Source organism: Pithys albifrons, chromosome 7 (assembly GCF_047495875.1).
Source record: "Pithys albifrons albifrons isolate INPA30051 chromosome 7, PitAlb_v1, whole genome shotgun sequence".
Lineage (NCBI taxonomy): Eukaryota > Metazoa > Chordata > Aves > Passeriformes > Thamnophilidae > Pithys > Pithys albifrons.
The window spans coordinates 30626101-30651666 of NC_092464.1; the positions used below are offsets into that span (position 1 = coordinate 30626101).

The 25566-nt window shown below is 35.4% G+C and overlaps 1 protein-coding gene across 4 annotated transcripts in view; it reads right to left on the reverse strand.

The window, feature by feature from the left end:
- Window positions 1-492: 492 nt before the first annotated feature.
- Window positions 493-25566, reverse strand: part of SNX13 (sorting nexin 13) — a 66230-nt gene continuing 41156 nt past the window's right edge. For 2 of the 4 annotated variants that reach the window (XM_071560855.1, XM_071560852.1), the window contains 12 exons: window positions 24485-24617; window positions 23706-23743; window positions 19244-19313; window positions 15969-16141; window positions 13470-13577; window positions 12639-12749; window positions 11182-11343; window positions 9906-9977; window positions 7941-8086; window positions 6125-6193; window positions 4643-4755; window positions 493-4154 (listed from right to left, as the gene is read on the reverse strand). In XM_071560855.1, coding sequence (XP_071416956.1) covers window positions 3907-4154; window positions 4643-4755; window positions 6125-6193; window positions 7941-8086; window positions 9906-9977; window positions 11182-11343; window positions 12639-12749; window positions 13470-13577; window positions 15969-16141; window positions 19244-19313; window positions 23706-23743; window positions 24485-24617 — 1443 coding nt within the window. In that variant the 3' untranslated portion in view covers window positions 493-3906. The remainder of the gene's footprint in view (window positions 4155-4642; window positions 4756-6124; window positions 6194-7940; window positions 8087-9905; window positions 9978-11181; window positions 11344-12638; window positions 12750-13469; window positions 13578-15968; window positions 16142-19243; window positions 19314-23705; window positions 23744-24484; window positions 24618-25566) is intronic. The other 2 variants (XM_071560854.1, XM_071560853.1) reach the window with 2 other exon arrangements.

The following is a 25566-nucleotide window of genomic DNA, read 5'->3' on the forward strand; positions in this document are numbered from 1 at the left end:
GTTAGCAAATGGTAGATATTTTTAAGACTTTTTTAAAACCAAGCTTAGTATGGAATGCATTTTTTGCCATGAAATTACCTTAGGATAACAGCTTCAACAAGTAAGAACTTTCAATTTGCTAAAGAAATTCCTGAGATGTGTCTATATCCTGTAGCGAGAGTGTGTAAGTTAGAGAAAGTGGTAAACACTTCACTCAGGGGTCAAAGAACTAACATCTCTGTAGCTCAGGACATCTTTTTGATGAATGTGAAACAGCTGGAATAAACATATCAAGGGTAACAATTGTGATCCCATGGTAGATCCAGCTGCTGAAAAAATAAACCCAGGGGAAAAAACCACAGTAGAAAACCCCCAACATCATAGAATCCCACTGTTTCTGTGTAAGTCCTTTTAAAATACAGGACTCTCTACAAACACTGGTCAAAAATGAACGTAGAGATTAATTTGTTAAAAGAAAAACCAGTTTACAAAACGTTAAAAAAACAAACAAAAGAACGAATGATTGCTTTATTTAAACAGCAATGTTTTTTATAATTAGTGATTTTATTTCAGACTTGTGAAATATTCATATCTGATAGCAAGAAAGTTATTTTAAAAACAAACAGAGACTTATAATAATCCTGTTAATACTTTATTAGTGTAATTTTTTAGCTTTCTATTGGACAGAACATAAATGCAAACTCCAAAAAAATTCAGAGTCCTCTGCCATTCAGTAGAAGTGACCATGGCAGCCTGTTCCATGTTTGCTCTTTGTTACAGAAACAAGAGGAGGGGGACGGGAGGGGAAAAGCATCAATAGAACAATTAGGCACACAGCTGACACTTACTGTACAATGATATGCATAAGTAATTTATAACAGCTCTATTTATGAGATGTGTTCTTCACATTCTTCCCTTGTAATATATGAGCTTTGCTTAGGTGAGCAAAGATCATTGAGAACAAAGGAGAAACAAATAAGACTTTTAAAACAAGTCCTTAAATAAACTAATGCAACATCAGAATGAAAAATTGTTCAGCTGAGAAGACATTTTTTACCTAGACTTCAGAACATTAAAAATTTATTTTACAGCTATTCAAATACACATGCATTAAATGAAAATATTGCACAAAATTAAAATTTAGATTGTGGAATTTATTTAGGTTTATTTTGGTAGACATTCTGGTAGCACTTAAAATTTACTGTTTAGTTCTAGCAAACACCAGTAGCACAAGCTTGAGGATGAACCAAAAGAAAAACTCAATTGCTCATTTTCTCTTAAAAATAATTAAGGCTAAAACAAGTGCATTTGTTGACCATGGCACAATTTTCAGCAGCCAGTCACAGCACCCAAAGGCCAGAAGATACACCCAGACACTTAAGTGCTGCATATTAACATTCAGTTTTGGAAACTTTCTAGAATAGGCTACATGGGTTGACAGGGTAGGTATTTTAAATCGTCAACAGGAAAACCATTTAAATAAAGATTACAAACTCGCTTTAACAGAAAGTATTAATTTCTGATGGTTCTTGCCAGCCAACAGGCACCATTGAATTAGGAAGCCACATTCTGTAATTAAATACAGAAGACAAAACCTCAATACATATATACATATGCACACATGAGTATATAAATGTGTGTATAGGTATATGTACGTAACAAATTCATTAAGTAAAACAACTAATAAGCACGGTGTATTATGTTCAGTTCACATTCCTAGAGATATTATTTTATTTTTGTACAGAAATGTACCAGATAATTAAAAAAAATCCCAAATTTGTATATTATCACTATTCTCTTGAAATTTTTCATGGTACCTAGAGATAGATAAAAGGTTCCACAGATTTGACAAAACAGTACTTAAATTTCCCACTTTCATACTGCATAACAAATTCAGTGACTTAAAACACATAAATTAGATTTGGTAGGATTAATGAGATATTTACTGTATCACCAAGAACAACTGCTGAACGATCTGTCATCAGTCAGATATCAGTTATGCCTGAGCACCCTGACATCAGAGGAAGATATAGGCATGTAAACAATAGGAGCTGGCTATGTTGATTACTTCACACAGAACTCAAGGATTTTGTTAAATTCAAAAGCATTTAACCATCACACTTCTACAGAACCTGCAGAGAGGAAGAGAGAGGGGTTCTTACATATTTACAAAGTTGTCTTCCTAGGGATTACAAAAGAAAGGGATTTAATTTACAGCATTTAGTTCTGCAATAAAGAAAAAAAGTGCACTTGAGCCCATGCATACTGTATGAGAATGTTGACAGTACAATATGATCATCATTAAGTAGTATGATAAAAGGCTACATTTCATTAATAGAGTCCATGAGAAAAAAATGATCTATATAGAGGCTTCAGTCAATTTAAGTAGGTCCTTTGAGAGCCTTCTGTCTTTTCTTAGAATGCTTTCATACAAGGTCTGTGTTCCTCTCTCACATAAAAGGACCATTTGTTCTCATCAAGACACAAATTATTACAAGGATCCTTGGGATCCTTGATTCACAGTTATATCTTACCCTGTGTTTAGCATTCAGGGGAAAAAAAGGGACTCTAACATTACTTTCTGTTCACTCAAGATAGTGGTGCTCAAACAGGTGGGGACTATGAAAAACATAAACTGAGATATGCTGTGGCCAAACAAGATTTGTTGTTAGTGTATTTTTAATCGGACAGAACTTTTTCACTGAAACTAAAAAGATGGATGTGGGGCCTTGATGTCAAAAATTTGTATTAAAATTTTACACTATGCAAAAAATAAAAAAATTATTTAAAAAAATATTGTAGTTTTATCTCCATTTTATTTTCATATATACACTGATATGCGTTCAGAAATTTCCAAGTGTTTGCATATGACAAATGAAATCTTTAACCTGTGAGAAACCAACTAATTCTAACATTTTTCCATATGAGGCTTACACACTATAAAGTAAGGAATCTTTAAGTAAGTAGGACATAGTCTTTTACATCCCTGAAATGTTCCAGATTTTAATGGGGAGTTGTGTACATACTGTGTCTTAGTGCAATTTCCTCATCTTCTAACACAGTATCCATCCTCTTTGAAATATATACTCCCTTCCTTCTACAACTATCAACCTGACATATGTTCATATAGACCAACTGAACATAAATATGATGCTCCCTCTCCACTGAAGTCACATGCAAAATGTATGCCAGGTGCTGTAAGAGCAGCATATGGCCCTTAAAGCTACAGAATAATCAGAATAAAGGGTTTTTGTTTTTACTGCACCTCTGCCTTTACTAAAACCCCCATTAGATATAACATTAGTTTAATTTCCAAAACATGAAAGGTGATATAAATGTGGCATAAAAGTCACATTATCTCAACCTTTCTTCAATAAATCTACTTTTATGATGGGGCTATAGCTATTTCTCCCCTCTCCTATGAACCTGCTATTCCAGAGACTGCTTTTCCTGTTAGGTTAGCCTTTACAGGAATGTTAAAATAGCCCTACGGAGCCTCAACAGTCATAACGCAGAGCAATTCCACCTGACTGTCACACATTGCGCTATCTCCCAGTGCCAAAACACCTTTTTCCTCAATTGTATCACTAAGTTGTGCTTTACTTGAACAGTCTGGCACTTTTCATTGCTGGCAAAACATCAACTCAGGAATGGAAGGGATCAGCATTCTTTTGTATTGGGCCAGTTTTCTTCTCAATGTTGCATGAAGACGCACCAAATCATTTAAGACACACAAACCCTTCTGGTAGTGGTTGAATTACACATGAAGATGAGAAGATCCACAGGTCTTACAGATACATTTATAATCTAATAAGTGACACTAGAAGACTGGTGCAGAAATGACAGCATGTGAGTTTGAAGCCCCAGAGAATCTGCCCAAGTAATTAGTCCTGGACAAACATACACCAGCTTAATAGGTTTGAAGTGTCACCTTTTCTGTAAGGAAGGCGCTTGAGTAGAGTGCAGTCTTTGCTTATATCTCTGCATCTGCTTTGACCGTGAATGTAGTTTGTTGAAGAGCTCAGGGAACTTATTTTGTGGAAATAAGGTTTCTAGGAATCTCTCCAGAAACACATACACCATTCTCTTATTCAGTTGACTATGCTGGAACATTTCAAAGACCCGAAGAATGCCTTTCCGTGTAGTCTCAGCACCTATGATGTGCTTCAGTTCATCTACAAAAACAGAAGTTACCCAGAAGTTTAAGCTAAATTATACTTCCATTTTAACAAACTTAAACTGAATATTAAGACTTACAAACTATGTAGCCTGAATTTTGAGATAACAGTACCTTTATTATACATAACATGACTAAACTAAAAGTTCTCTTACAGCACAAAGGATTTCTGAAAATTATTTCACTCTTATCCTGTATACATGGCAACCATGTTACAAGAAATCATACTGTATTGGAATATACACATTTCACACACTAAAATCATCTAGGGAAACTAAATACTGGGTTCGCTCTAAGAGACCTACAGTTGCAAATTCACAGTAAATGTAAAAATGTCCAATGCTTTAATACTTGGAAATCTTTTTATTTAAATACAGTTCACACATCAGTATTTCTTTTCAATACTTAATCAACAAGAATATTGACATTAATTCCATTAACAACATATGGTAAGGATTATTAGGCTTCAATCCCAAACTAACTCACCTGGCATTACCTCCAGTAATTTGGTCTTCCCTGCAACTCTTGTTCTCATTCTAATAGCTTTGTCCCTTCGTGGAACAGTCTCTGCTAAAATGCCGTTGGGCCAAAAAGCATCTCTGTAACAAAAGCAAATCTGTCAAAATACATTAACATCTTATCAAGTAAAAGGCTCTTTTAAATCCCACAAAGATATCTCATAAAATAAATGTATGTATGTATGGCCAGACTTCGTGAATGAAGATTCGGGAAGGGCTCTCCCCACGTGGGGGTGCCCTCCCAACCTGTGCAGTGGATTTTTTAGGTGAGGCACAGTGTGCACAGAACTGGCCTCACCGTTTAAGTCCTAAGGTCCATTTGCCACGGCTGAGCGAGCTTGGACAGTGACAGTGAAGTCCTCGGGACTTTCACAGCACCTGGTACTAACCGGGGCTGACCCTGCTGAGCATCTGAGATCTGACGGGATGGGATGGTAGGGAGGCATTGAACTGCCAGGGGACAGTCCCCACTGAGACTTGAACTCAGGACCCTGGGATTCAGAGTTCAGAGTGCTCTCCTTTACACCACAGGACTGCCGCATAAAATAAATACAAGAAAGTAATTTGCACACAACCTAACACACACTTAGAAGAGGAAAAAGAAAAGGTGAAGAAGAAATCAAAAGAAAGTAGTACAGTACACTCCATCTATTAGTAGCTACCATGTACTTTTTTAGTACAAGAATCAGAAGAAATAAAATTTTAATAAAGTATTAAACACTAAAACCATTAAAATACCACATAGTTATTACATAAAATAGACCTTAGCCTTGCTTTTACCCATTAGTCTCTACTGTCACTGAGAGAGAGAGACTCTAGGCTTAGGTCTATTTATTGCTTCATTAGATCTTTGGCCTAACAACAAGGCTAAGATCCAGTAGTTTCAGTGTAGTGTAAAGCTCAATAAAAAAAGACATGCCTCTGTCTAATAAGCTATTTGGTCTCAGTGAATGACAATCTTTTTCTGAATAAAAAGCACACATTCTTACACATTTTAATTAAAGAATAATCAGAATACTTGCAAAGTGTGACCCTTTGGTGAATACACTTCACTATTTTATGTCTTTCACTCCAACAAACTACAGGAAAAAAAGGGTGGGTAACTCTTTCTCAGCAAAAATGTAGAAGTCATTAAGACTTTTAGGAAATTGAAAGACAAAGACACTATATGCAGTAGTGATGAATGATGAAATTCCTAAGTATACCCATATTCGATTTCTGCCAGATTGGTTAACAAGTTTTTAAGGTAGAGGAGAAAACTCAAAAATACTCTTCCTCTTGTGACAACTGCTTTCTCTCACTTAACATATGCAAAAAGCAGTGTGTGATCTAACTGGTATTCTGTAGAGAGATAATGATTTCCTCATGTAAGAAGACTAGGAAGGATACATAGATATTAGACATCAATTGGCAAGTACTTCATATTTAACATCTATGATAAAAGACATACCTGAAGCGTTTCACCGCATCTGCTACTTGCTCAGGAGATGTCATCCAATCAACATGATCAACTATTTTTCTAAAATCAAATCAACAAAGTCTCTAATTTAATTTTTAGAACAGAGAACATTTAAGTGAAGCATTTTAAAGAGCACTCTAGGGCAAACAAACTATAATTTCAACTTTCTCCAATCTTATAGGTTTACAATAGCGCTTACTTGGAAGACAAAGAGTGATTTTTACGATAAAAGTCTAAGGTCACTGATCACTCCCTAAAGCTGAAGCTTTTTTCTATTTCAGTAAGTGTATGATGATGAAGCTTGGTTGCAAAACTGATGTTGCATTTCCCATCAGCATTAGATAACTGGTTTGCTCGTAGAGCACTCCTCTTCATGGAGCACTCCAAGTTCTGCTTCTGTAAGCAAATGACCTATTCAGAATCTCAAAACACCATACTTTTGTATGCAGATACTTCATAATCCTTAGCAGGAGATACAGTCTAATTGTTCATCAGACCTTCATTCATCAGCACACACACACAGTTCTACATCCAAATCCGGTATGCTTATAGAAATTATATATGCATCCATAATTCTAGGACTGTTTCCCTAATCTCAAATTGAATTCAGTTTTCTAAGAAATAAAAACCCCACAATTTTGCTGCTCAATGCCATTAAATTCCAAAACCTTGCCAGGATGAGATATGCCCGCTGAAGCAGAGGAAGCCATGAGCATCTGGAATGGCTCCAAATGCAGAAATAAAGTAGGATACTAGCCATCTCTGCAATACGGAAGCAGCAGCCTGTGCACAAACTCTGCTACTTATACTACAATCTGGAAACAGCAGAAAGTATTCAGAGTCATTCAACAGGGCAGTGTGTACTTGGAAGCACATTATCTCAAAGCGGTTGTCACCTGGCCACAAAGAATTATTCAAGAAAGACCAAGTGCTATTTTATTACATGGTTTCATTGCTACTGTTACCACAAGTCTCTATGTTTAACAGTGATGGTGAAAACATAACAAGTATACTTGTGAAGGGAAAAAAAAATATACAGTTAGGATTATCCTAGAAGAAAGTAATAGGAAACTACCTATCACTTGCTAGAAATTAAGTTTTTGATTCACGGCCCTAAATCCAAAGTGACAATGCAGTGCTAAAATCTGTATCTAGAATTTTTTCTTATTCAACATTTTTGTTTACATTTCAGAAACAAATTTTCAGAAGGGCATGTCTGGAAACTGTATATGTCTAAGCTGATGGCAAGTAACATTACTTACTTAGCACTATTAACTGGCTTTGCATTTGCATGATTGAGGGTACATGTGAATTACAGATAAAGTGGAGGAGGCAGAATAGACCCCATAACAGTTCTTTTCCTTGCCCTCTTGCATCTTTTAAGAGCAGAAACTTGACATAGCAAGTCAGTATAGTTCACATAATTTGATAGTGCCAGTGTATCCTTTGTGGCATGAAAGAGATGTAAGCAGAAATAGCGCAACAAGTAATACATAATATTGCTAACAAAAGGTACAGGGCAAAAAGCATCAGTATTAAATTATGTTCACAGAAATGTGAGCTCTTGTTGTACATGAAAGCTCTTTTTTAAGTTCTCTGGCATATAAGAGTTACCAGCATTTGTCTTTCAGCATTGTTTCGTGTTTATCTCCATTTTACACCACTTTTGTACTTTGCTTATTGATCCTCTTCAAAGGGGAATGCATGGAGATTTAAAAAACAGTAATTTAGTAATACTAAGAAGGATTTATAAACACAGACTACGCAGTCTCAACCACACAGTTGTTCTATGTAAGAAAAGCATTACCTATTAATTGTGTCACCATATGTTGCTCTAATAAGTTGCTGAAGCAGATTTTTTATGTTTCTTCTTAACCACTGATTTCTTTCCTTTAAATCAAAGACTTCATCCATAAGAAGGAGCATTACTCTCAGTGGAATATTGTCATCCACCTGATCAAGGGAAAAAAAAAAACAAACAGCATGCTTTTATTTCAGCTCGAGGAAGCTAGTTTTAGTAGCTATGCCAGAGGTCAAATGCTTCAATATAAGCACAGCAATGACAGAAATATTCTGCTCTGTATTTTACTGTAACATGAAATCTTCCCTAAATCTTCTGTAACATCATTAGTAAACTAATTAATAATTAATATATGTAAAATTAAAGATAAACTTAGATACACTGAATTTTCAAAATAAGACAAGAAGAAACAGTTATTTCAAAAGTCCACAGTTACAACAAAAGTTGAATAAAATTAATACACATCCCAGAGAGAGCTGGTCTCTGACCTCTTCCTTTGGTTGCTGCGCTTCCAACTGCCTAACACGAAAACTCTGAAAGGGGCTTTTTTGTTGCATCACTTTCTTATGGATGCTAAAAAAAATGATATTTCATTGCAATGTACTGCCTTTTATTTAGGGATCATTCTAACCCAAAGAGGTGTTAAGTGCTTTTATGCTTGGAGATTAAGAAAAGGATCATAATTTTATTATTTAATAGATGATGTTACACAGGTTAGTTTACAAAAAACATGTTAGAATTATTATTTTGGTGGACTACACAAGTTCATCTTTAGATACATCTGGAACACAGACAATGGGGTTTATAACTCAGATGGAGATTTTATAGACCCGTAGCTTACTTTTACAGTACTGCTTCTCCCTGTAAAATTCCATTCAAATTGCCATATTTTTGTCTTAGTGACTGAAAGTTGCAAGCAATAGATCTTACAAGAACAGTTGAGAGTTCAAAGGTTTTAAAATAACTGAAATCTGCCTTCAAGCAATACCTGCTATGTTAACTTAGAAGATATCAAAATTGTAGCTTCTAAACATTTTACAGAAGAACAATTAAATACCTACAGAGAAGCTGCTCATAAATTTGAGTTATATTATTTTGCTTTGCCTGTGCAAAACAGAAGTTCCAGGAGTATCAAAGATACTTGCAATTCCAATTGTAATTTCAAACTTGGGGATACAGACTTATACAGTGAAAAATAATGCGAAAAAAGAAAATCCAGAAGAACTTAAGGATATGTTAGCTGAGTTAAAGTACATCTAACAAGCCATCATAGCAGTCATGTACAAACTGAAGGGCTTTGATGTGACCAAAGAACCTGAAACATGAAGGGCAGAACAGGTGCAGATTTAAGACCATAGCAAATTGCATGTAATGACTGGTAATCTTATGGCTTTTCTGTCCTACTTAGAGATAAAGGGGTTTCTTCCATTTGTTTGCACACATATGATCAATGTTTCAATCAAAACAATAGCAAAATACCACAGCCTATGATAACACTAGGAGCTTAAAATTGACTTTGAAGTTTCTAATACTACTAACTGAACACATTTTAGGTGTCCGCATACTAAAAGTTTATTATTCAGAAACACATTCTGAAGGTTGCTTCCACAATAACACTTCTTTTGATCCACTAAAGAAATCAGATCCATAAAATGCCAGCTGATGTGATACTAACAGTCTGGTAGCACACTATGTTTGAACAAATGAAATTGGAGAGAGGAGGGAAAAAATCCCCAAAACAACTCCCCAAGCACAAAACACAGAAGCAGTAGTATGTACACTCACAGTTATTCCATTGTTGTGCAAACCATTTCGGTACTAACAAAGATATCAACTCTAGAAGTGTGTACATTTTTGTAAGTGTCTGATATAATGTCAGAAAACAATAAAAGTGTTGTTTAACACAGAACAAATAACTCATCAATTTGGTTTCAGAGGAGTCAACTTTGAAAGGAGTTTTATCAGACTCACGTTGTCATCAATTGGTGCAGCGACACGGCAATGGTCAGGATCTGAATAGGTTTTCTGGATCAGAGGTGGCACCTACAATAAAAAACGTTACGTTTATGAAGAAAAAAACACTTTAGAGTATGAATAAATCTGATGAATTTTCATACGCAATTTGCTTATAAAAATAAAACCTTTTGGTCAAAAGTCCAAAAGATAAGCATATAGCAGTCCTTTCATCTTCCAAAACCAAAAATCAAGTCTGTAGATATTTTCCTATAGCTATCAAAGTTATCAACATATTTAAGACAATCCATATATAATTTCTGAAGTGCCTAATGCTTCAAGTGAAACCTACCTAAAAATTCATACGAGACTGGTATTTCTTCTGGTGTTTCCCATTGATCTTATGTCCTGCCTAGTCACAGACTTCTCAGTGAGTATAACTGCAGGTATGTTGTGAGTCACTCATCAGGAGGTTACCAGCAATGAGAAAGCCCAGAGGCAGTCATTTTAGCCCATGGTATTTAAAAAACAAAAATAAAACAAAAACCCCACCACTACCATGCCCTGCTACTGATTTGTATTGCCTTTCATGGTTTAAGGGTTAACTTGCTCATCTCAGTTGCTGTTTTACATCTACCACATATAACTGCTTTGGTAACACAGAATGGAACAGTCCTTGACGACAGACCTTACAGCTACACACAGAAAGAGGAAGACAGGAGAGCAAAGGGAAGATGAACATGTTATGAAGATCACTACTTTCATAGGACCTTTAGATGGCATGCCATGCTACCATTACCCACCTCTAAAGTACTATATTTTAGGAATCTAAGAGACAAGGAAAGATGGCAAGAAAGACAGAAAGAAAATTTAATTCAAAATCAGAATTCAATAAGCTGTAAGCAGGAAAGAGGCTATCTCCCTGTTTTAAATTTCAAGATATGTTGGGGTTTTTTCCTAATGAAAGCAGTAGATGCAGAAAATTATGAGAATGGTTGATTAAAAAAAAATTAGAAAAATCAGTGAATCTCAAGTACTTTTCAAGTGGCTGCATTGAAATAAGTGAAGGATCACAGTAACAGTCTGTAGATGCCATCTTAAAACATGCCACTTAATAGCAAAGAGAACTTCATATTTGTAGTATAATGGCTCCTGCATCTTACTAAAAGGGTGTAGGTACAAAGCAGATTGATTTTCTGTTTAATAAATTGACTCTGTAACATTGGCTTAACTGAGTCAATAGTGAATCTTTTATTAATTTACTAGTATGTATTAACTACCAATATTTTCTTACCTTGAAAAATGATTGCTTTATGTCTTGTCCCAGTCTCTCTGACATTTTACCCATGTTGTCTGACATTTTAGTCATTCCCTCTGCCAGGCTGTCAGGGATAGACTTGACCGCATTTGAAACGTTTCTCATAGAGTTACGCAGTGGGTTTACAAATGTGTCCATCTGAAGGGGAAGATGTTTAACCAGAATTGCATAATCTATGAGGACACCAGTATATTAATATACTATGAGAAGTATCACACTGCTCCAGAAAACAATAATATAAAACCAAACTCAAATTACTGAACTTCTTTAGAGAATGTAGAAAAAAGTTTTAACTTCAATTCCATTTATATTTCTCATTCCTTACAGCCTTACTGTAGTTATTTGCATCTTTCAACAGATGTTTTCCCGAGTCATTTCCATTTCCCATCCCTTGGCTTTTCTGAGCTTGAATTTATTTTCCTTTTCTTCTCCATTCAATACCATTTCTCACTTTCAACCTTTCTATTTCCAGATGTTTCACTTTTGCTTTCAACTCTTCATCTTTGAAACATGTCTCTTTTGAACAGCACTGGAGTAGTATGCTTTAGTGTCATGGCAAGTACAATTAAAACCATAATGTAGTTCTATAGAAACTCTTACCATTTTTCTTTCAGTATATACTCTAAATTCAGTCCAAAAGAAGTACAAGTATTAGTGTGATGCCTTTTAAAAAGTTAAGCTTATAAAGAATCTCATAAGCTGGAAATCACATCTTAGTCATTTCATAAACCTTGATAAATATTTAACCGTTTCATTGTTAAGTATTTAAGGAATATAGGCAGAAAAACAACTTGAAGTGACAACAGAGTCACAGATGTTCTTTATATGAAAATCACTGAAAGTTCAGAAATGATGGCATTTGCAAAGCAGATGCCCATGCAAACTGGTTGACTCAACAAAGAATCATGTGTCTGAAGAGACTTCTGGTGGCTTAACAAAAAGGATGTAGAACCCAGAGCTCTGAATTTGACCAATTACTCTGAATGATTACAACACCTAAATACAAAACAGGTGCTTTTGAAGGGAAGCACTTATCGTCTTTTGGGCTGGAGAGTGGAAAGCATGGTAACAGCAGCAAATACAGAGTAAAGAACTGAAAAAAGAAAACAGAAGGAGTAAGACTACAAAACAAAATCCCAGACGTCTGACAGAAAGCAACTTGCAATGAATACGCTTTCAGAGTTGTCTTGAAGTGGTGTCCAATTTGAAAATTTTATTTCATTGTCATACAGAAAAATTTACCTATTACAAAACTTTTCATTTTTGGTCCCACATGTCCTCAGATACTTTACCACTCAAAAGTATTAAAGCAACTCGTAAGCTGCTTTCAAAGTGCTATACAGCTGTTTAATATCAGTTCAACATGTCTGTTTAATGCAATCATTGCACAAATTAATGCGCTAAAGTTTCTTTGACAGAAAAAATACTCTTACCTTCCGTGCAAAATCCCCCTTCCCTTTGCTGTAGGCTTTATTCTCCAGGAAGTCATATACATAATGGGCTAAAGCTGGAGAAGCTTTCATCATTTCAGGATTCAATAAGAGCTGAGTAAAATAATTTTTATTACATTATTTCAATAAATAATGAACAAAACACGAATTTTATTCCTATATTTTATTCCAACATGACACTGTTCTCAAGATGGAAACAATGGGCTTCGTGGTAATTCCCATCATTTTAACCATTATGTTCATTATAGCATCTCACAGGAAAATACACATCTTTATGACCACTAAAACTGTCATTTCATAATGTTTTACTTATCTTCATTATTTCCTGTTGATGTGTGTATAGAGTTGTCAACTTACTTTAATGCTAAATTGCCCAGAAAGTCCCTGTGGAGTAAGCCAACTGAATTCCTTTGCTTGGGTTGAAACTCATCATCTGAATGGAGGAGCTGTGTGGTTTGCTACGCTACTAAAGTGGGTGCCACAGAAACCCATATGCAATAGCACAAGAGAAAGTGATCACGAACATGTGTGTGAACAGAAGAAAATCACTGGTTAAAGCTCAAACTCAACACAGCTGGAACCTCACCAGCTTAGAAGAGTTGTGACAGAAGTGGCTGAGAATAAACCAAAGTAGCAGAGAAAAGATCTTGATTCTGTCTAATAAGTTTGTCTCATGGTATATTATTCAGGATTACATGCTACCTACAACACCCCTTTATTTTTTTTTACTTAGGGAAAAAAAAAAAGAAAAAGATACTGCCTCTGAAAAATAATTCCAACCAAGCACAGAGCTAAAATCCCCTAACAGCTTACCTGCAAATATGCATTTAAATCTTTTTTCCTCTTTTCCAGAAATTCTCTGTCCATATTGTTAAATGTTTTTTTGCCAGGAAGTTTCAGTATACTTGCAAGGTTTTCAAACTAGAAAAAAAGAGAAATTTTTTGTTCTGTTTTCAAGAATTTAAATTCTCTGTAAGGCCATTACATTCATCTATTCTTTCATATAACACCTGATAAAAAAATTTCTGCACCATGCCTGACACTCAGAATCCTCAAGAAGCCAAAATGAAAGGTACACTGTCGAGAACAAATGCATGAAAATTCCCAGGAGATTATCAAGGATAAAATAAATTTCTGAACTGACATTTGATATTCACTTTTGAAATACAGAACAATACAGTGTGCAAAAGTCTTAGGCTCAAGATTTATCATTATTATTTGGGCTGAAGTTACTAGGGTTATGAGACTCCATGAGAGAACTTGTATATCTTTCTAAAATCTCTTCCCTTTCCTATTCTGATCAAGCCTACTATGGAAATGATTAAGCTTTCATTCCTCGAGAGATGGCAGCACCCAGTTTACACATAGGTTATCATATCATGCTCAGTGTGCCATCACCTGTGCCTTTTCTCCAGGCAATGACAGTGATTGGCACTGGTTGACATGTATCCCATTGCACCAGTTTTGCAGAAAGAATGGTAGTTCTGGGGAAGCAGCAGGGAAAGAAGATGCCCTAACACTTAAGAAGGCAAATATATTTGGTACGATGCACAGAAATGAAGTGACAAGAACAAAGCTTGAAGAATCAGGACTATCCGCATATCCACATTTCCTGTAATTAATAAACAATATTCTTAAGGCAGTAAAGAAGGAAACATATAGTATCTAGGCTTTAAAAAATAACCTGGAACCAGACTGCATCCTATTCCCTCAAGAAAAGACCACAAAATTACAGATTTAATGAGATGGATTCCATTCAGTTCCTGCAAGATCTCTTCTTGCATCATGAAGCTTTGTAAGGTCACAAAGCTCATATAAAATTTATGGTCTGTAGGAAGCACCAAAAAATAACTCTTTCTAACTTTGCAAATCCCATTCCCTTGCAAGTAGGCCATGCAGGAAAATAACTGATCAGAATACGGTCTAGTTTTTATTTGCACACTTGTATCTAAGCAGAAGCAACGTAAGCAATTAACAGCCTCTATTTTAAGTACAGGTACCTACTTCAAATAATATTTATTAACAACTGACTAAAGCCACTGATGTGAATCTATTCAGTACTTTAAGGAAAAAACCCTCAGATACTCTACACAGCAAACTTTAATTCCGTTTTGGATCAACTACCTATTTTCTCTAAAATCATACACAATCCCTACCCTTCCTATTAATTTTAAATTAATGATTCTAACCTTTACCCTTAACATGTCAATAAAAATGACTCAGACAAGTCCACAAGACAGTAAGAATGTCTATGTTATTGTCAAGACTAAGCAAAACTGTTGGGAGTATCTGAGATGCTACAGCGAAACACAGAAGTTTGTTTACTCTTCGCAATCTTAGTGTTCCAGGATAACGTTCCTATTTTCCATAAATTCAAAGAGATCAGATTTAGCAACAAGCAATGTAGAGCTCTGACATTAACATTTTTGCTTTTGCCTTTATTCCTAGTCATTTACAGTTAGGTTAGCTTTAAATGACTGCCTCATATCAGCAAAACATTAACTCATTATAAGATCCATTCAAAACAGTGAATAAATTAAAAAAAAAATCAGCTTGAAGGAGTGTAAAAATTGGTATTTTAAATTTACTGTCAGAACACAAAGACCATCCGAAATTCAAAGGAAGGTCAGACTTCTTTTACCATTAATCCAAATATTAAACACATTTGCTTTATCAATAAAGCCTTTTCCATTTTTATTACTGCTATTACTTTTAAATCCTAACCTACCTGCACAGAATTTGTTCTCTATTCCTCTTTATTAATAACAGAGTAAAGGGATACAAACTGACGCTTCTGACTAGTTCAAAGGTTATGCAGTCAAATCTGACTTCTCCAAAGGCTTAAAAGCACTTCAGCCTCCTTTTAAAAGCACTATTTTCCTCATTTTTCCATATCAGCAGGTTCTACTTTGTACCAGCTGGTAAATTACAACTCTCTTCCTTCTCACATTTTAGAAGGATTAAGAGACTGACAATAAAAGTACAGCAGTAAAAGGCAGACTATCTAGCAGTATACTGAAGTGCTACCAAGCTATACCCTTTTGAGACCCCACCAATTCTTAACACTTCACTGAAAACCTAAATACCTATTTCCCAAGCTCATTTTTTATTTCTTCATCTGTGTGACAAATATAACTAATACACGACAGTTTGAGACCAATAGCACTTTCATTCAAACATCTTAAAGTAAAATTAAGCAGGAGGGGGAGAGGGGTGGAACTTTCTAAGTTTCATTTCCTTTTCATAGAGCAATTATATAGTTACTAAATGACAGGAATGTGCACCTATAAAGATTTTTATGAGATTAATGACCTGCTCAGTGATCCTCATATGAAAGTCATGGAAGTCACTGTAGCGTCGATATGTCTTCCACATCTCTTCGCTGTTCGGATTTCGCCGATGGACTGTGATGGCATACAGTGCGTATGTCTTGCCATGGTCATTACACACTCCTGCCACAGCATATGGGTCAGAGTCAGCATAGACTAGCAGTTTTAAAAACAAAAAAAAAAAAAAGGAACAAACAGAAAGAAGGAAGACGAAAGGACACAAATGTGAAGTGAAGAAATGTCTGGAATGACAGACTTGAAAGATAAAAATGGACATGCAGGCAGACAAGGAAGCTATCCCTTATCCAAAATACTGTATAAATGATACCCTCCAAAAACTTACTATGTAATTGTGAACAGAGATTAAGCAACTTTAAAGTTAGACATGTTTCACTGACATGCAAAACAAACAAATAAAAATCAACTTTAAAATAGTGAATAAATATTTTAAAAAATATTTTAGCCTGATGAAGTCAGGATGGGGGTAAAAGACAATTGTGGAACCAGAAGAAATTCCAGTCTGCAAAGTATTCTAATCATATTGCAAAAGTCTGCCCATCAAAATAATCTATAAATACAATTATAGCAAGCTGCAGCCTTCAGTTTTGTTATTAGCATCAGCAGTTTGTTATTAACTCTACGATAAAAAATACTCCCCACACTATTTTAGTCAACACAAGCTATATACACAGACACGTATGTGTACACACATATATAATATATTCTCTGTGTGTACACACATATTTTATGGAAAAGTTATTTTGTAAATGAAAAAGACACAGAGAGCTACCTGAAATAGACACAAGCATCTTTTTGTTCTTCATTTAAGTCCTCTTGGACATTCCATCATCACAGATTTTTCCCACTATGGTTTGTTTCCTTACCTTTAATTTAGTCTAGAGAATAATCTAGAACTAATATTGTTTACACTGCACATATTTTAAATTGGCAACATGTTGTATCTCTAAGTATTGAACCAATACCCAGTACCTATAATTGCCTCATGGCTAGAGGAAAATACTTTGTAATCAAGGTCTGTGAACTTTTCAATGCAGCCAAGCTCCAAAACAATACACTTTTTCTGACAAATCATCAGTTCCATCCTCTGTGGTGCTTCCAGTCTTGACCTCTCTGAAGTCTGATGATTAAGTCTAAGCAGCCAGGGAGCACCTAAAGGATAGTGGCAGCTGCTGACAACACAAGAATTATACACTAGAAAGGTGCATCATGGACACAGAACATCTTTTTGCCATCTACCCGCTAGAAGAATATTGAGTGCTGAACCCCAAGAGGAAAGAGCAGGATGTCAAGAGCAGCTGCCAAGGCTGACCAGAGGATGGAGCCAGGAAAGCCCAGGCTCAGAAACGCTGCACAAGCTGTAACCTCTACATTCACATTGACCACTTGGCCATGCAACCATCAGACCACATCTCAGGGGCACTGCTAAGCTGCACCTTTAGGAGAACCACTTCAGGACAGGAGTGGCAGAAAAAGAAAGAAGTTATTCCACTGCCCCTTATGTCATACTCTTAATCAGTATTTATTTTGCAACACAAAACAATGTGAGTCCTGAAACACATGGAGATAATCCTGTCTGTATATACCATACAAACTCAGTAAAGCACAGTAATTGGCCAAGGAAAAGAGCCTGCTCACAGATGCAAGGTGCACTTGCTGCCAAAGAAGGGACTTGCATTTCCTGTTCAAAAAAACCTGGACATATTCCCTATTTCAACTGGAGCATTATGGATTCACAGAGTCAAGATGATAGTTACCAATGCACGCTGCCAGCAAAATTATAAATTTTACCATTTGTATGGTACTAAGATTACCTCTTTTTCTTAGGTAAAAAGAAACTTTTAACTCTGAAAAAAGTATCATATACGATTTTAATAAAAAAGCAAAATCATGATTCTTAACTTTCAAGTAATTTTCCCCTTTCTCTGAGGACTGACTACCATGACACTTGGAGTGCACAAAGCTCTCAGACCAGATTAGAATAACAGTTTACAAGTTCAAGTAGCTGAATTCTCACTTACAGCTCATGTGTCTGCTATATAAATGCATAGATGTGAAAGCCTATTGAATAGTGTGAGAAATAAAAAGAGAGGGTTCATTGTGGGAGGTGTGGAAGGAAGGGGTTTTAGTTGATTTGAACAGTTGAATTAAAAGGTTCTGTGTTAATTGCTTTTTGGAAAAGCGGAATGGCCCTTTAAGGGGGGGATTTCTCCACATGCAGGTTAGACAGGCGAATTTGGCGGGCAGTCTGTGAGGCAGCAGCCTCAGCAAGGGGGGCTGTTGTCAGGGCCTGCGGACGGTGGTAGGGCCTGATAGGGCGACTGGATGGGCCAATCAGCGTTGATGACGCAGCAAGAAATTGCCCAAAGAAGGCAGTGAAGAAGTGAAGTGATGGAGTAACCTCAAATCAGCGTGCACGGGACCATACATGGACTACGGAGGGATGGACTCCTGGAAGGGAGGCAAGAGGGCGTGGAGTGAAGGAAATAAATGGGGGTGACCTCCCCCTCCCCGGTGTGCTCCCCGGCGACTTCGCTGTGGTGAGGCACCCTGTGCGCGCAGTTTGGCCATTAAACCCTATTTTGCTTTGCTCCTTCAACTCGTCTCTCTAAAAATTCTTCAAGACGAGATTGTTCTCACAAATAGTAAAATCTACCAACGATAGTATCTGAAGTTAAATTCACAAATTAATTACCCAATGCAATCTCATTTGCTTAGAATATTTACAAATATTATCTGAGATTTTTTTAAAAGGTAACCAAAAATGCCACCACCACTATAAAGACTGAATTAATTTCCTCAAATTAAGTTAGATCAATAAGGAAACACAAAAAATAGGGGTAAAATATTATAGCAAGAGAAGTAAACAGTCAAGAATTTTAATTGTGTGACAAGAAAGAGATGGCTATCAGAGTTTCTTTAATTGCTAAAATAAATACTACTCAATATTAAATTTAATGGATGATTCTCCAGAGACAGTAGTAGTACTACTACTACTACTACTACTACCATAAACAACAAAAACTAAATCACTTTTTAAGGACAAATATAGAGTCTATAACCTACAGCACAAATATTGTAAAGATTTCCCTTACAAAGACTTCATGGAAAATATGAATTCAAACGTTTTATGAGGTCAAAATAAATGAGAAGATTAGGATTTCAAGGGCCTGTAATATTACAAAACTCAAAATAAATGGTGGAAAACAAGTAAGCAGACATTGTAACAGCTTCACTTACCAGTATCAGAGATGTATGCATGGAGCTGAACTGTCTCATCAGAAGGGACATTTGAAAGGTCATCTAAGGACTGCAGTGTGGGGGAGAAAGGGGAGAAAGAAAAAAGAGGCAAAAAAAATAAGATCATAGATACATCTCATTTGGTATGTGTTTTGATTAGTGTATCTAATTTTCAAACTTTCAGTTCGCTACTCTAATAAATTAATGCACTATAACAAGGCAAGTAAGTGTTTGTACTACCTGGTTACCAAAGCCTTTCTTTCACAGAGTCTAAGGCCCTTCGTTTCCTTTGCCATTTGCACATATAGTTTTGTGACCACTCATATTTGATCAAACGTATTTGCCACTTTAGATTGATATCTCAATTCTAATGGAAGTATGGCTACAAATAGTTATTACTGAGTCTTAGGGAAAACAAAAAACCTCCTAAACAACTGGGGAGATACAGATGTTATATAAGAGATATTTTCATTTTATCTTTATACCATTCTGTTTTAATTTCTCTGCTGTATGTAAAAAAAGAAGCAGCAAAAATTTTTCTTAGGAATGTTTTCTGTTGTAAAAAATGAGCAGGTACATTCTTAGCTGGCTAATTCACTGTTTCCATATTCAGTAATTACTGAGATCAAAAAATGCCTAATGGTCTTTAAAAGAAGCTTTGCTATTATTTAAAATTAATACATCTGGCTACTAAGATTTAACAGAATAAAGCTCTTCAAGTGAAAACCTTGGATACACAAGAATGAAATAGAGGATGGGCCACTACCCACGTGAACCGAATCTTACATTACCAGGTTAAGAAAGTGTTGGAGCTGCTTAAGCAGAATTCACAGACACAGAGATCCCAGATACTTTATTTATTTTCCTCAAAGTTCTAAAAATTCTCCAAAGAAACATGTTCAGAGAGAATATAGCTATCTGTTATCTTTTTATCATTTTAACCAAGTCAGTTTTACAGCAACTTGCCACAAAAAGTTACCTAGAATGGGACTTACAGGTTAGCAGTGCCATAGCTGTGTCAAACTAAAATCTCATCCTACATCAATCCAGTTTCTAAAACTCCTGTTTCCTTAAACATAAACCCATCTATGTAATTACAATAAAAAGGTTCATTTTGAAAGCATAAATTATTTATAAACACTGTTCTTGCCCCTTCTTCATTTGAATCTTTATCACCTCCATGATATCCCAGCTTAATACTCCACTCTTTCCTCCTCCCGCTCTCTACAAGGAATGGCTCTTCTCTGCCTCAATCACCTCAATCAGCCTCTGTCTTAGCATTCACTATGGAAGGTGAGATATATAACATTTCTGTTATAAGGTCTGGACACTGAATAAAAGGCAGGGTTAAAAGGGTCTGGACACAAACTATGCTTTAACATGTAACACACTAAGGAGTCTCTTGGGCAATTTTATTATACAGGTTGCAGACTTAAAGTACTGAAGTACTACAATAAGAAAAGGTAGAGGAAAGAAAAGCGAGTTTGGAAAATCTGTTTTGCCACTGCATGCTACAGTGCTCCAAGTTCTTGTCTGTTGAATGGTAGAACAAATGTATTCAAGCAAAATTATTTTTTACAGCAGACATCTTTACTTCAAGAATTCCCAAATCTGTAAGATACTGGACGATGGACAGTATTCTGGTAAAGTATCACCACAAGTGGGCTGTTCCTTCAATCTTTACACTTGCTTTCAGCCATTGTTGGACATCGGACTAGACTTTCTCCAACCTAGTCCATTCTCAAGCAAGTCACTCTTGGACAGCAATGATCCTGTAAGGTGTGTTGCTCCTTACTACAGTGTCCAAATTTAGGAGCAGAATATCATCCGAGACTGGTGAATGGCAGGCATTTGTGGAAGCTTGGGTGTTTGATATTCTGAAAGCTCTAGAATTTGATAATCAATTACATGAAAGGGATGTCCTAAAAGAAGACAAGTAACTGTCAACTGCTCAAATATTTTGTTTGTTACGGAATACTGAAATTAAGGTATTGTTATAATTTTTTAACAAGCATCATTATTTGTGTTTTTCTGCTTCTCTTCATTGTAACTGAAGTTCAGTTTTATTCATGGTAAGTGAATGGACTTCAGCTGACTTATGGTAATGAGTGTCAGAAGTTCAACCCAGTCATTTCTGCCCTTTAAGGTCTTGGATAGGTAACACCTGTGTAACTCCTATTTTCTCAATGCAAAAGCAGTATGTGAAGCTCACATTATGGATCCATTTAGAGGAAATCTGCAAGAGTCTGTAAATATTTAAAATGGTTTTATACCCCCAAAATTTGTCCTACTGGTTTAATATAGTAGACTAATGCATTGAATTAAAAGGCAGAAATTAAGATATTTTTGTAAAATAACTTTTCCTCAAAATAGTTTTGAGTCTTTCTTCCAGATTTTTCCAGTGAAAGTATAAACTGCAGGTGATGTACTTTATAATAGAAACTTAAGGAAACACTCAACTGCTGTGGCAAGGCACTCTACAGCAACAATTCATACAAGCAAATGAAAAGATTGAAACAGATAACACAACAGACATTTAATATGACCTAATATCTTTGCCATTAGGTATATTCGCAGGAATACAAGTTAATTAAAAGCCAAAAAATATCACATCACAACTCAATCTTGTTTAATACATTGTCATTAACTGCAAGAACAGAAATTCCCTGACCTTTGAAGTAACCTTTCCAAGGTCTATTTTTCTTTGTGTAACAGACTTAACACAAGGGATCTAAACTATGTGTACTGAAATTTATTCTTGACATGGAATTCAGCCAGGAAAAACTAATCTACCAGTATTCAAACACCTGTAAAAGCACTGAACACCCTGAACAATATGGACCACAGAAAAGCAAAAGTGGTTCTGCATAAACAGAAATTTATTATGCATTTCTGCTAGAATGTTCTTCACTCTTTGTAAAATTAATAAATGTAGTGTTCTATAAATACCCTTTTCACAACAAAACCAAAAATCAAGACTTTGAAGTGTCCCATGAAAATACCTATTTGTATTGCAACATGGCTTGGTAAAGGCTTTAAGACTTTCTGGCTTAAATTGCAAAGTCACATGAAACTAAGCGGCAGAGAGCCACTAGCCAGATAACCCTATGAGAAATCCCCATCCATAAAATACTGCTCTCATAAGTCAGAACATTATCAAAAACAGTACATAAGAGAGATTTGAAAAATCTTAAGAGATTTTAACTGATTAGTAAATCAAAAGACTCTCTTGTGAAATGTTACTAGAACCGCATGTACATGTATTAAAAATATGACTAAATTATGTTTTTCTACTGCATCTTCATCTGCATTCAACCAGGCAATTGCACAAATTGTAACAGTTAACCACCTCTCCTTTTGGTTTGGGTTTTTATTTTTTTTTCATTTCAAAACATAAACAAGAAGAAAATAGTAGGGGAAAAAATTCCAGTTTAAATTAAATGAAATCACCAAAAAAACCCCACATAACAAAAAAGAAAAAAAAAAACAACACAAAAAATGAAACCCCACAAAGAACCAAACCCCACATGGATATACATTCACATTAATGTTAAGTCTACTTGTTTACAAAATACACTCATTCCTCTGCATGTAAGCAGGATCTAATCAATGCAGTGCAACTCCTAAGGAGCTACAGCATTTTCCAAGAATGAACTGTAAGGGCCTATGAATCACATAAGCCAGGAAATGGCATGCAGATTATAAACCTTTACATAAACCTTTATAAAGGTTTGGAGACATATTCTCATATGCAAAACTGAACCTTGCATACCTTGTGGCTGAGTTACACATAGTCTAAAGAAATAAGTAAGAGCAAGGGGAGGACATAAATCATATTTTTTTTTATTTTTTAACTAAATATGATTTTTGGGTTTAGTACATTGAAAAAAAAGGTTCTGACTAACTGACACAATCAAGAATCACTTGAAAAATACCAAAAGTTGAAATTTGACAGATTAGAAAACAAAGATTCATGTTTGGAATAAACTTCAGATACTTTTACATGTCCAAATTAAGTCCTAATGACAAAAAACCCCACAAATCAAAAAAAAACAAAAATCCCCACAAACAGAAAACCCTACAAAAATCTAATTAAATGCCTCATTTAACACTCTATTTGAACTAAATCCTTTGAGATTTATGTTTCAAAGGATTTGTTTTCACATATTATTTCCTAACTCCAAATTGATCTCTATTTATGAAAACCAAACAGGGATAAGAAAGTATGCTTTATATAAACTAACTGTTTCTGTGAGAAACACTGCAAAATTCATTAAACACTGTAAAGTACAAAAGGGACAATTTTATCTTACAGAGTAATAACTTGCGTCTTTCAACTTGATTCAAGAACTTTGTCAGAAATTAAACTGCAGTGCAGTAAAACCTGTAATGCACATAAGTTAAACTTTCTCTACTCTTGAGGAGACACAAAAAATAATTTCAAAAAAATCCAATCACTTACCAGATTTATGCTGCCAGTAGGAGACCCATTAAAAGATTCTGGGAGCAGTGAGGAATAGAAAAGGAAAAAACGGTTAGAAGACTTCTTCCTGTTGTAGGGCCACACATAAATAAAAATGCATGGATAAAACATTATGGAAAATAAAGGCAATTGTGGTACTGAGCAAAATGTTGCACCCAACATACAAGTGTTTCAAGTTTCCAATAAAGACATATAAAGAAATATAAGCTTATAAAGGTATAGATACTAAATAAATACTCCAGGTAACATTTTTTTAAGTTTATATCCCCATATGACATTGCCCCATTAAGGAGTTAGTTTCGTACTTCAAACTATTTCCATTGGATTTGTACTTCAGTTAACAAGAACACGGATTTTATTTGCTTTAAAGGGACACATCTCCTACACACTTTCAGTTTCTATTTCCAGAGGAACAGTATAGTTATGTATTAAAACAACCCCACATATTGAAAAGTCTTAAATATTTCTTAATAAAAAAATTAGGGTGGAATAGTCACATATTTATTTTAGCAACACACTTGTTACAGACACCTGACAAAAATTTAAGAGATTAATAAAGTTACCAGGGAGAAAACCCTATTTGAGTCCCAAAACAATTTATGCACAAAAACACAAGACAGAAATCCTAATTTAAATATCAGAGATACCACAGGAACTATTTAATTTCTTAAAACCAGTGCGGATAATTTTCTTGTTTTCATTTTAAAGCAGAGAAAAGAATGACCTCAGGAAACAGCCCTTACAGATATAGAGCTCACCTCCTTCACCATCATCTGATCCTCTGAAACTAGGATCCTTCAGCATATCCAGCTCAGCTAACATCCGCACATATAACACATTCTGTTTGAATGAAGGGTAGAACCTTTCATCTCGCAGCATCAACTCATACACCTTATTGAAACAAAAATGCCACCTTCAGAAACACTAATATGTTTCTCTGGCTTCCTCTTAATGGAAAAATTTATGAGAGCTAATTGTGCCAGAAGTGTAACACAGTCTCAGAAAATATCTAACTAGTGAGACATGCACACATGAGAAGGGAAGTAGCACAACAGTTGTAAATGCTTCCATCCTCTCCTCTTAACCCTTCCAATTGCACTATACACATATTTGGTCTTTATCCATTTTGTGACAAGTTATCTGAGTCCTTCTTTTTTGATAAATTATAAAGGTAGATCTGCAAACATGCAGGGTGAGAGGGGAGAAGAGGGAAAGGATGGGCAGGAAGACACCATATGCTACCTTCCTGACAATTTCCAGTTCAGCCAATACAGTACAACCCCACTTACAAAGATTTAAACATATCACATAAAAAAAAGAGTACATAGTATATACACATGTATCTACACATAGCTGAAATTAATTCATAATATTTGGACATTCGTGTCAACTCTACAATATTTTAATGATGATTTTTATATGGAATACAGTTCAAGTCCTATCATATATCAAGAATGAAAAAAATCAACTCATGCAGGTCTGAGGAAGTTAATTTGTTTTATAACACGAGAAATTTATGCTTTTTAGTATAAATTGCCCTTGTAGCCTACTTTGAGCAATACAGATTTCACAAGATGTTTTCTTTAGTCTTAAATGTGGGCCTCCAGTACAACAGTGTGATTTTAAGTTCTACAACTCATATCACTAATTTTTAGCATGAATGAGAGCATTAAGTTAATGACCTAAATTAAAACCTCCCAGACTGGGTATGGAAGTTACTATGAGAGTATTAAGCATTCACATCTCCTGTTTAAATACAGATGTTAGACTTGAGTGATACACTTTTTGTTCCTCAGTACTTGCTGCTTCTTAGTACTACACTCGGCAGCTTAACTTCTGG